The following is a 13,052-nucleotide window of genomic DNA, read 5'->3' as shown; positions in this document are numbered from 1 at the left end:
CTGCTCACATCTGAGAAAAGCACGTAATCTCACTTCTCATTGGTCCAGTCCCTACACTATCGGCACCATTGCAAATGGTGCCACCGATGTGCGGGTGCAGGTGTCAACGAAACACAAAGTATTGGTTGTCATGCAAAGAGATCACTCCCATACAGTTGCCATGCTACTATGAAGCATGTAATTGCTTGTCTTACAATACTGTTAAATGTTGTTGCAATTGCACCCACTGTTTGACATGGGTCCTTCTTTGCCTGCTGCCCAATGTAGTGGTCATCTGCAGCCATGGTTGACAGAGGTCAATCACCTCATCTCCTTTGGGCAGCAGTGCCTGTGGTTCAGAACCTCCCCGCAATGCTGTGAGCAATACCACACTCCTGGGCTCCACTTGTGAAACTTCGTTGTTATTTCAGTTTTCTGATTAACCTTCCTCTGCTGTCTCCAGACCATGTTTTAATGGAGAACACTAACACCATGCACCACAACTGCTCACTGATTATCACACACTGTCTTTTCCCAATCCTTCAAATGCCTCATGTTGACGACCAGCCCCATTTGGCACTACAGTCATGCTGACATCACGCCGTGTGACGTCCAACTATCTGTGCACGCTGGGAGACCTCTCACAACCTGCTCCCAGACTTTCATTCATTTCCAATGAGTAGTTAACACGTTATGTTACATTATGTACCTCATCCATCAGTTTTGCAGAGCAGTGTATTTCTACACAGTTTATTTCATTAACAGAAGTAACCTTATTTTACAGCAAAATTCATTTTTTTCGTGGAAACCTGAGAAATTGTATTAATGGCACTTAGTGTTGAATAATTCTGATTCATGATAAATTAAAATCATTGTTATTTAGCATGCCATTACATACCCTGAATGTTCTTCTTCAGTTTGGCGCAGACGCTGCCGTAAGTCTTCAATTGTTGCATTTAAGTGTTGCTGCTGTTCCTGTGAATTACGTTTTGCCTCTTCAAGAGCAGCTTCCAGTTCCTGTTGGGCCATGTTTTCAATACTCTCCATAGCCTTGGCAAGTTGTTCTTCTTTGAGTGCAAGAGCCTTCTTACTTTCATTCATCTCCCTAAAAAAGTTATAGTAAAATAACAAAACAGAAATGCAATATTATAAATGGATCAAGCAGTCACTTGTATTTTTTTCCCTTGAGGACTGTTTTCCTCAAAGTCAATGTACTTGCAGTAATTTTCAAAACAGAGTTGCCTGTCATCATCTCAGCATGTATGTTTCAAAGTCTTTTAACATTGGTTATATTATGTTACATGTTTGCAGTTCCTTTTAACAGTCTGAAATGCAATCCTTGAACACACAAAATAAATAAAATTCTTTTATTTCTATGAACACAAAAATGTTTGGACTATAGGTTTCGGTCAGTGATGACAGTCTTCAGATCTGTAGCAAAGCATGGGAAAACCAATACAACTAGTGGGCAGTATATATCTTATTTTTCTTTTTAACAATTCAACTTTATTCTCGTTTCTAATTTATTACATTTTATCACTGTCATAACTTACACAGTCTATAAGCCCACTTTTGTATTCTTCATTTTATTGCATTATCTACTATTTTACAACAGAAAAATTAGTGCAGACTTACAGCAGCAACATCTATTGAGCTTATAACACATACATATTTTGTGACTACTGTACTGCAGTTTGTTATGAAGAGTAGACTCTTAGCAGCATGACTCAATGGCTCTGTGGCCTAGTTTACACCACAATTCAAACATGGTTCAAAATGGCTCTGAGCACTATGGGACTTAACTACTGTGGTCATCAGTCCCCTAGACTTAGAACTACTTAAACCTACCTAACCTAAGGACATCACACACATCCATGCCCGAGGCAGGATTCGAACCTGCGACCGTAGCGGTTGCGCGGTTCCAGACTGTAACGCCTAGAACCGCTCGGCCACTTCGGCCGGCAATTCAAACATGTGTGATGTTGCTAAGCTGATTTTGTATGTTTTAGGATGATGTCACTGTGCCTTCATTATATTAGGATATGTTTAAAACCAGTATGCTTTTTATATTTTAAGCACAATTTTTCACTTGTATAAGTAATACTTTTCATTATGGCTTTTATTATTTTAAGAGGTCTACTTCCCACTTCTTGTATTTGGTTTTTCCATGTTTTGTTGCAGGTTTGAAGATGGTCATTGCTGACCAAAACCGATAGTCAACGGACCAAACAATTTTTGATTGTAGACGGACGTAAAAGAAATTTATTCTACAGTTTCTAGATCATTGTTCCATTCACGATTATGTTGCAGCTTATGAAACATGAAATAAAAAGTAATTTACAGATTTTGTAGTATTTAGTATTTAGCAATTAGCAATAACCTATATGATAACAATTAGGACTGTAAAGAAAGTGAACTGCAATAAACGTTCAAATGAAAAATGAGAGTTAGCAGGAGTCAAGAGAGAACTACAAAAATAATGACTGATGACCAGACAGGATGTTAAAGTTTAGCATCTTGTTGACAGCAAAATCATTATAGATGATGTAGAAGCTCAGTAGGATAAACCACCACCACCACCGTCAGTAACAGCAGTTGCCGCACCAGTTAACATCATGTCTTCTGGACAAATGCTTCCTGTACTCTTTTCATAGCTTTTTGTTTCATATTGCTTCCACACGTCTTCCACTGAACACTAACTAACTAACCAACCAACCAACTTCCCACTTATCCCCCCCCCCCCCTCCCCTCTGCCCCATCCTCCACCTCTCATACAGCCATTTATCATGGGAAACATGACGACAGCTGGTCAGTACGTGAAGACTGATGCTACCACTTTCAGCTGTGTGTTTTTACAATTTCTTTGTTCATTGCGACAGTTTTGGTGCTACAATGCACCATCATCAGCTTCTGTGTACATCAGTGTGACAACAGTGTTAGTCATCCAAGAAACATAAAGACAATGTGGCAATAAATGTTATCAAATATTCTTTCTTTAAGAAACAACTTATTTAGGCACATCATCATTAGATGAAGAAAATCATAATAAAAAGTAATTTGTTATGTTCATTAATTATATTAATAGTAAATCTCATATGACTATGAAACAAGTTTGTTGCTTAATAAGAGAAGCCACTCACTGAAAAAAATCAACATTCGAGAGCACGTACTGACAGTAATTTTTAATTCAAAATTGCCACAAAACAAGACTGTTGCACCAGGAAAGTAATAAATCATATATATTAAATTAAAAGTCAACCAATACGAACATGTAAAAAGTATCTCAGGATCAATACGTGCACTGCAGCAATCATAAGTTAGTTAAAAAAGCACTGACTGTCTGCTAAGTTCCACTACCTGTGTCTAATATAAATATAACATGAGAAAACTGTTCTTAAACAAAAGTAACAAGAGTAAGCATATAGCTCAACAACAGCACAGAGTACAAAACTCTAACGGGCTGCCCTCCTTGTCCATAATAAACTGCACTTATTCTCTTCTCAACACAGAAATGAAGTATGAAATCAGTGCAAAATAGAATTATAAAATAAAATCCTTCCATAAAACCCTGTAATATTATATAACTACTATGCTTTGGCACTGAGTGTATGTTTTCTATATACAGTATCTTGTTTAGTGAGGCAACACACAGTTTCAGGTAAAATTTTAATTTACCTGTCTTACACGTTACCTGTACCATGCAGAATGCTGTTTGGGCATGTCTAACCAGTGATAGTAAAGGTTTTATTTTGTAATCCTACTTTTCAGTGATTGCAAACTTCCATTTCTGTGGTGAAAACTTCCATTTCTGTGGTGAACGCAGAATATGTGCAGTTTTTTATGGATGGGAGGGCAGCCCATAAGAGTTTTGTATGCTGTGCTGTTGTTGGGACTATATGTTTATACTTGTTGTTATTTAAGAACTATGTTATCATATTCAACTTATATTAGACACAGATGTTGGATCTTTGTGGACAGTCAAGCTACAATCCATATATTGATGGTGACGTACCTTTTACATTTTCATAATGGTTGTATTGTATTGTATTGTATTGTATGTTAACTGGGGACCTAGAAACAACACAGAGGCTCCATCCCCGCTGCAGCCGCAGTGGTCCACAACCCCACAACGACTACCGCCGTCCACTTCACCCCTCTGCCGCCCCACCCCGAACCCAGGGTTATTGTACAGTTCAGCCCCCGGTGGACCACCCAGGTAACGTCTCACACCAGACGAGTGTAACCCTTATGTTTGCATGATAGAGTAATGGTGGTGTATGCGTACGTGGAGAACTTGTTTGCGCAGCAATCGCTGACATAGTGTAACTGAGGCAGAATAAGGGGAACCAGCCCGCATTCGCCAAGGCAGATGGAAACCCCCTAAAAACCATTCACAGACTGGCCGGTTCACTGGACCTCAACACAAATCCACCAGGCGGATTCGTGCCAGGGACCAGGCGCTCCTTCCCGCCCGGAAAGCCGTGCGTTAAGACTGCACGGCCAACTGGGCGGGCCTTCATAATGGTTGACTCTTATTCTTAATGTACACAACTTACTACTCTCATTGAGCAACAGCTCTGTTTTGCAGCCATTTTGAATTCACAATTACTGTTAGTACATATTCTCAAAGATTGATTTATTCAATGACTGGCTACTCTTATTAAGCAACAGAACTGTTCTGCAGCCTTATGCAATTTACAATTAATTTAATTAATGCACAGTATAAATTACATTTAATGTATGATTTTCTTCATCTAATGACTATGTGCTTAATTAAATTGTTTATTAAAGAAAGAATATCTGATAGCATATGTTGCAACATTGTTTTTATGTTTCTTGGATAACTAACACTGTTGTCACACTGATGTACATATAAACTGGTCACACAGAACGAAGAAATTTCAAAAACACATAGTTGAAGGAGGTGCCATCAATCCTGACAAACTTCCATTAGGTCATCATCTTGGTCTTTTCAAGTCTTTTGGAACCCAGGAAGGAACTTCTTTCAACCATCATCTATTCATCCACTTCAACAGTATTTTCATAATGATCAAAATTACATCTTAACTCAAATCTTTTTCCTGGTCCATTTATTTTCTATCTCTCCAAGAAATTCTTAACGTAAATCTCTCCACTGTTCACCACACAACTCTCAGTTCTCTGGCATATTCACAGTCATTTTCCTCTATTTCTGACACAGTTTGCAATGATATATATGAGTCTTCACAGTAACTGTGTTCCATTGATTGGTGCAAATATGTCTACTTCAGTGTAGTATATTTGACACTGTGTGGTGCTGTTCAATATGCCTCCCAAAATGCATGTATGTGGTTCTGTCACACACTGAATTTTAAATATTGGCCTCTTGACCAAACTTTTCAGATGTAGCTTGTACATCTTCCATTGACATGCAAGACAAACAAACGTGGCTGAATTATTTTGCAATTCTCCAATAATATAGTATTTCCCACAATAACTAACATCTTTTATGTTTCACAAATAAAGAATAGTCAACAGAGATTAAAAAAATAGCGGAATTGCTTACTTTGATGCAGCTTCAAGTGAAACACTTAATGTTTCCACTTTCTGATTCAGATCATCAATCTGGCTATGCAGAGCAGCTATCTCCTTTTCTTGGTTTTTGGTTCTTGCTGTCAGCTGATGCACTGCCTCAATCTGTGTCCTCTCCACTTCTTCCTTGGCAGTAAGAGATCGTTTCAACCTTTCAACTTCTTGTGACAATTCTTCTAATTGCTCCCTAAAGTTTCAAGAAGCAAAAATAAGTTTGCAAAAATATATTTCATTGATTCACATCTTGTACATGATTATTTTATAGGTCCTAAACAGATAACAGCATAACTGAAAATCATTTAACTTATTAGCATCAATAAAAACGTATGTATTTATGCAGCTGAATGTAGCTGACTTAAACCCATTAGTACCATAATTTCAAATTTTTGTTCAGTATATGCAGAGTCAATCACAGTGAAGATATTTGCATGTGTCCTGTGCCATTCTGTGTGGAGAATGTCCTAGCTCACACGGACATCAGACTTAATGAGTTAATTTTATTCATAATTTAGCAAAAGTGCATGTATCAGCACAAGCTTTCATCAAAATTTTGATGAGAAACTGCTGCTCATTATAAATAGTCCAAATTGTAATGGCACTTAAGCTAATTTAACCAATGGAGTAGTTTTCTGTTAGTTATATTTTAGTCTTTACCCTTGATATAATAAAATGAAGCAAGTTCCTGATAAAAATATCAATTCAATTTTTGTTACTTCATTATGTTGTTGCTTCACATTGAAGTTACTATACATTTAGTTTCTCCATAATATACTGAACGCAATATTTTTAGTACTTATACCTTACAAGAGATTTTTGCCCGAATGAAAATATTATAAGGGAAAAAATAAGTGCAGTCATTCAGTGAACTGTAGGTTCATACAGTTACCTTTTCTCCTTGAAATGGAAGTGTAGTGTTTTAAGTTTAACTGTTTAATGTGGGTGACAATAACAAATCAATCCAGAACAGTGATGCACCCTGTTGATGATGCCAAAAGTGTGTGTGTGTGTGTGTGTGTGTGTGTGTGTGTGTGTGTGTGAGTGAGTGAGAGAGAGACTTACTGCACCTGTGATATTTTCCACTAAGTAATCAGATAGGCCACAATTTCAGTAATAAAATTTCAATAGGACGAAGAAAGGTAACACATTATTTTACAACATTCTTCTTGAAATAAACCTTACTTCTGATTCTTGATTGTGTTGTCACTTTCTTTTTCCTTAACCCTGAGCTTCTTGATAATATTAGAATATTGCAATTGCTGTTTTGACAGTTTTTCTCCTTCCTCTCTCAGTTCTCGTATTACTTCGTCCTTTTCTGCCACTAAGCCTTCCAGTTCAGTTTTTGATAATCTTGATGCTGCATCTAATCTTGCTTGCTGTAAGAGAGAAACAGAATTGAACTATCGCACTTAACACAATTAAAAAAATGTCATTCTTAAAGTAAAGCGTACCTCAAGTTGCTTCCTCAGTGTCTCCTTGTCACGTATAGCTTGCTGGAATTTACGTTCTAGAGATGACAACCTCTGGGTATATTCCTCCGTCACTTGATGGATGTCTTGGGATTCTGACACACTTGACTGTAGGGCTGTTTCTAACTGCCTGAGCAGAGTTTCCAAAATGTATTGTAAATTTCAAAAGGAACAAATATCTTACTGTTAGAGCTTCATTAAGACATGTCATAAATTTCAAATAATAAATAAAATATTTCAGTAATAACACAGACACATAACAATGCCAAAATATTAATGAATCCAAAATTATCTGGAAGACCTTCACATTCATCTCTAGAACTCTACTTAAATGAAAATTTTAAGGATGGGAAAAAACAAAGGAGAGGAATACCATTAGAAGAAAGATAAGCTAAATTACATTTTTTTTAAAAAGTGCAACAATAAGATGCAAAGAGAAGATTAAAGAAAAAAGGTAAATGGAATCAAGTAGTAATGAGATGTTAGTGAGAAACTACTTGTACTATCCACGGCCAGGTGAAAGAAAGCAATGAAGCCTGGCTGGATATATATGTGTTGCACATGATGAGTTGACACATAATAGAAATAAAAGAGAGGGGAAAAGTGTGAAAAGTAAAAAACGATGAGAATTAAAAGAAAGTATATAAGAATAAATTTATTTTATTTATTTAGTCATCCAACGGCATCTAGAAATGATGTAGTATGTGTCAGCACAATAGAATGAAAATAAATAGCTCATATATATAAGGATTTTTTAATTTTTTTTTTTTTTTTTTTTTTTTAGAGGCTAGGGCAGATTGTTGGCCATGGCCTTGCTGAAGAAACCACCACAGTGTTTCCCTGAAATGATTCGGGAAATCTATGGAAAATGTAAAACTGGGTGCCTAGACAGAGCAAACTCCATCCTCCCAAATGTGAGGTAAGTGTCTTGAAGCAAAGGATGAAGATGTTGGATGTGTTGCTGTAAGAGACAGCTCAATGGCTGCAGAGTTTTGAGAAAGAACCAGTTTAAAATAAGCTTGTGCCCCCCCCCCCCCCCCCCCTAACCATGGACCTTGCCATTGGTGGGGAGGCTTGCGTGCCTCAGTGATACAGATAGCTGTACCGTAGGTGCAACTACAACGGAGGGGTATCTGTTGTCAGACCAGACAAACGTGTGGTTCCTGAAGAGGGGCAGCAGCCTTTTCAGTAGTTGCAGAGGCAACAGTCTGGATGATTGACTGATCTGGCCTTGTAACACTAACCAAAATGGCCTTGCTGTGTTGGTACTGCGAACAGCTGAAAGCAAGGGGAAACTACGGCTGTAATTTTTCCCAGGGACATGCAGCTTTACTGTGTGGTTAAATGATGATGGCGCCCTGTTGGGTAAAATATCCCGGAGGTAAAATTGTCCGCTATTCGGATCTCCAGGTGGGGACTGCTTCGGACGACATCGTTATCAGGAGAAAGAAAACTGGCGTCCTACAGAACGGAGCATGGAATGTCAGATCCCTTAATCGAGCAGGTAGGCTAGAAAATTTAAAAAGGGAAACGGATAGATTAAAGTCAGATATAGTGGGAATTAGTGAAGTTTGGTGGCAGGAGGAACAAGACTTCTGATCAGGTGAATACAGGGTTATAAATACAAAATCAAATAGTACCCCTAGGTAGGAGTAGGTTTAATAATGAATAAAAAAAAAAAAAAAAAAGGAGTGCAGGAAAGCTGTTACAAACAGCATAGTGAACACATTATTGTGGCCACACCTACCACAGTAGTAAAAGTTTATATGCCAACTAGCTAAGCAGATGATGAAGAGATTGATGAAATGTATGATGAGATAAAAGATATTATTAAGATAGGGAAGAGAGATGAAAATTTAATAGTCATGGGTGACTGGAATTCGATAGCAAGAAAATGAAGAGAAGGAAATGTAGTAGATGAATATGGAATGGGGGTAAGAAATGTAAGAGGACGCCACCTGGTAGAATTTTGCACAGAGCATAACTTAAATCATAGCTAATACTTGGTTCAAGAATCATGAAAGAAGATTGTATACATGGAAGAAGCCTGGAGATACTGGAATGTTCCAGATAGTTTATATAATGGTAAGAAAGAGATTTAGGGATCAGATTTTAAATTGTAAGGCATTTCCAGGGGCAGATGTGGACTCTGACCACAATCTATTGGTTATGAACTGTAGATTAAAACTGAAGAAACTGCAAAAAGTGGGAATTTCAGGAGATGGGACCTGGATAAACTGACAAAACCAGAGGTTATAGAGTGTTTCTGGGAGAGCATTAGGAAACAATTGACAAGAATGGGGGAAAGAAATACAGTACAAGAAGAATGGGTTGTTTGAGGGATGAAATAGTGAAGGCAGCAGACGATCAAGTAGGTAAAAAGACACGAGTAATCCTTGGGTAACAGAAGAGATATTGATTTTAATTGATGAGAGGAGAAAACACAGTTATGCAGTAAATGAAACAGGCAAAAAGGAATACAAACATCTCTAAAATGAGATTGACAGAAAGTGCAAAACTGCTAAGGAGGGATGACTAGAGGACAAATGTAAGGATGTAGAAGGTTATCTCACTAGGGGTAAGATAGATACTGCCTACAGGAAACTTAAAAGAGATCTTTGGAGAAAAGAGAACCACTTGTATGAATATCAAGAGCTCAGATGGAAACCCGGTTCTAAGGAAAGAAGGGAAAGCAGAAAGGTGGAAGGAGTATATAGAGGATCTATACAAGGGCAGTGTACTTGAGGACAATATTATGGAAATGGAAGTAGATGTAGATGAAGATGAAATGGGAGATATGATACTGCGTGAAGAGTTTGACAGAGCACTGAAAGACCTGAGTCGAAACAAGGACCCCGGAGTAGACAACATTCCATTAGAATTACTGACAGCCTTGGGAGAGCCAGTCCTGACAAAACTCTATCATCTGTTGAGCGAGATGTACGAGACAGGCACAATACCCTCAGCCTTCAAGAAGAATATAATAATTCCAATCCCAAAGAAAGTAGGTGTTGACAGATGTGAAAATTACCGAACTATTAGTTTAATAAGTCACTGCAAAATACTAGTGCGAATTCTTTACAGACGAATCAAAAACTGGTAGAGGGCGACCTTGGGGAAGATCAGTTTGGATTCCAAAGAAATGATAGAACACTTGAGGCAATACTGACCCTATGACATATCTTAGAAGACAGATTAAGAAAAGGCAAACCTATGTTTCTAGCATTTGTGGACTTAGAGAAAGCTTTTAACAATGTTGACTGGAATACTCTCTTACAAATTCTGAAGGCATCAGGGGTAAAATACAGGGAGCGATAGGCTATTTACAATTTGTACAGAAACTAGGTGGCAGTTATAGGAATCGAGGGGCATGAAAGGGAAGCAGTAGTTGGGAAGGGAGTGAGACAAGGTTGTAGCCTATCCCCGATGTTGTTCAATCTGTATATTGAGCAAGCAGTAAAGGAAACAAAAGAAAAATGTGGAGTACGAATTGAAATCCATGCAGAAGAAATAAAAACTTTGAGGTTCGCCGACGACATTGTAATTCTGTCTGAGACAGCAAAGGACCTGGAAGAGCAGCTGAACGGAATGGACAGTGTCTTGAAAGGAGGATACAAGATGAACATCAACAAAAGCAAAACAAGGATAATGGAATGTAGTTGAATTAATTCGGGTGATGCTGAGGCAAATAGATTAGGAAATGAGACACAGAAAGTCGTAGATGAGATTTGTTATTTGGGGATGTTCGAAGCAGAGAGGATATAAAATGTAGACTGGCAATGGCAAGGAAAGTGTTTCTGAAGAAGGGAAATTTGTTAACATCGAGTATAGATTTAAGTGTTAGGAAGTCGTTTCTGAAAGTATTTAAATGGAGTGTAGCCATGTATGGAAGTGAAACATGGACGATAACTAGTTTGGACAAGAAGAGAATAGAAGCTTTCGAAATGTGGTGCTATAGAAGAATGCTGAAGATTAGGTAGGTAGATCACATAACTAATGAGGAGATATTGAATAGAATTGGGGAGAAGAGAAATTTGTGGCACAACTTGACTAGAAGAAGGGATTGGTTGGCAGTGCATGTTTTGAGGCATCAAGGGATCACCAATTTAGTATTGGAGGGCAGTAGGGAGGGGAAAAAAGCATAGAGGGAGATCAAGAGATGAATACACTAAGCAGATTCAGAAGGATGTAGGTTGCAGTAGGAACTGGGAGATGAAGAAGATTGCACAGGATAGAGTAGCATGGAGAGGTTCATCGAACCAGTCTCTGGACTGAAGACCACAAACAACAAAACAACAACAACAACAACAACATGTGAAAACAACATGCACAAATAACTGCATTTTTCCTTAATTATAATTTTATATACAATAGAATATGTTACAACACTATAGAAGTTACTGAAAACTAAAGCAAAATATTTTTGTTTGTAATCTCCACTACTCATGAATGTCTCAACTTTTCTTTTCATTTACAGGACCTCATCTTTCCACAGAAACCCCCAAATTTCTGCTGGACATGCACAATTCCCTCGTGTGTGTGTGTGTGTGTGTTTTGACAGTGCTTGAAATAATTCCAGTTACATAAGAACACTTAACAAGCAGTGTCTTTTTACTAGTTCTATCAAATCATCATATTTATTTATTTTGGGTGTTTTAGATGTTAGGCTGGTGTTATTGGGAACTGTGATGTCAATAATCATGTGCTATGGTAAGACTTATTCACTAAAATTATTAATTATACCAGGACAGTTTGCTAAGTTAGTACTGTTCTGCTCAGTACATTTCTCACTGATCATTTTCCGTTACATATGAAACATCGACATTTATCATCAGAAACCAAATATTGTGTTTGATAAGGTTCCATTAGTACTATTTCTCAACTAAGTATATAACTAGTTTTATCTTACATTCCTGACATTGTCCAATATATTGTTTCTAGAGCATTGTACACATATTGAGAGTTGTTTACCATAGGAGTCTCTTGCAGTGTACTTCATGTTGTCTCTTATCATGATAACATGATCTTGTACCGTCAGGTTACAACCCACAATTTCCAGGAACAACTGCACAGAGGTCAAGAAATAGTGTTACTGTATATTTCTGTGTTACCTTTCATGTTGACTTAATTAAGATGTAATCAAAGCAAGGATTTTGCCATCCATGCATTCATATTTATTTTTACAATTACAGATTTTACAAATTCCTACGCGACTGAGATTCAGAAGTACGAGGTGTATCAAAAAGAATCATCTGATTTGGCATGTCCATTTTTCTGAAACTAATACACATATACAATGAATTTTGTTTCTTTGATGAACAGGAAATCAAAAAGTTTTTTTCATACCATTTCCTAAGTTTTCAATATGCCCCCCCCCTCGACGCATGGCTTATGTCAACGCAGTATTCAAACGGTCCCCACACTGCAGTGAGCAGGTCTTGAGTTATAGGTTCCACAGCTGCTCTTACGCAATGTTTCAGTTCATTCATTGTTATTGGTAACAGAGGCGCATATAGAGTCTTTTATAAACCTCCACAAGGAATAATCACATACAATCAGGTGTGTGACCTTGGAGGCCAGTAACGTAAGGCTGAATCATTTGGTACAGCGCAAACTGATACATCTTTCAATAATCCTTTGATTTAAAAATTTCCGTGCTTCCAGATGCCAGCGTGGCGGTGCCCCATACCTTTGGTAAATGAAATCATTCAAATCAGTTTCCCAACCGTGGGAAATGAAAGTTCTCCAGAATATCGTGATATGTACTTCCTGTAACAGTCTTCTTGGCACAGAAAAATGGACCAAACACCTTTTCCCATGAAACTGTACAAAACACATTAAATGTTGGAGAGTCCCTCTCATGTTGTACAACTACTTGTGGTTGTTTCGTACCCCATATTCTCACATTATGCTGGTTCATCTTTCCACGTAAATGGAATGTTGCCTCATCACTAAACACTAAGTGTGGAAGAAAACTGCCATCCTCCATCTTGCCAAAAACAAAATTTCGAAACTCCACACATTGTCATTTGTCAC

The 13,052-nt window shown here is 37.7% G+C and overlaps 1 protein-coding gene across 3 annotated transcripts in view; it reads right to left on the bottom strand.

Moving 5' to 3' along the window:
- Positions 1-13,052, bottom strand: part of LOC124606621 (TATA element modulatory factor) — a 171,711-nt gene that overhangs the window by 50,126 nt on the left and 108,533 nt on the right. For all 3 annotated transcript variants that reach the window (XM_047138609.1, XM_047138612.1, XM_047138610.1), the window contains exons 10-13: positions 6,999-7,146; positions 6,730-6,923; positions 5,525-5,737; positions 878-1,084 (exon numbers count right to left, since the gene is read on the bottom strand). In XM_047138609.1, the coding sequence (XP_046994565.1) occupies positions 878-1,084; positions 5,525-5,737; positions 6,730-6,923; positions 6,999-7,146 (762 nt within the window). The remainder of the gene's footprint in view (positions 1-877; positions 1,085-5,524; positions 5,738-6,729; positions 6,924-6,998; positions 7,147-13,052) is intronic.

The sequence above is a fragment of the Schistocerca americana genome, chromosome 3 (genome assembly GCF_021461395.2).
Source record: "Schistocerca americana isolate TAMUIC-IGC-003095 chromosome 3, iqSchAmer2.1, whole genome shotgun sequence".
Lineage (NCBI taxonomy): Eukaryota > Metazoa > Arthropoda > Insecta > Orthoptera > Acrididae > Schistocerca > Schistocerca americana.
The sequence above is the reverse complement of the archived record's forward strand: the minus strand, read 5'-3'. Positions and strand labels throughout refer to the sequence as shown.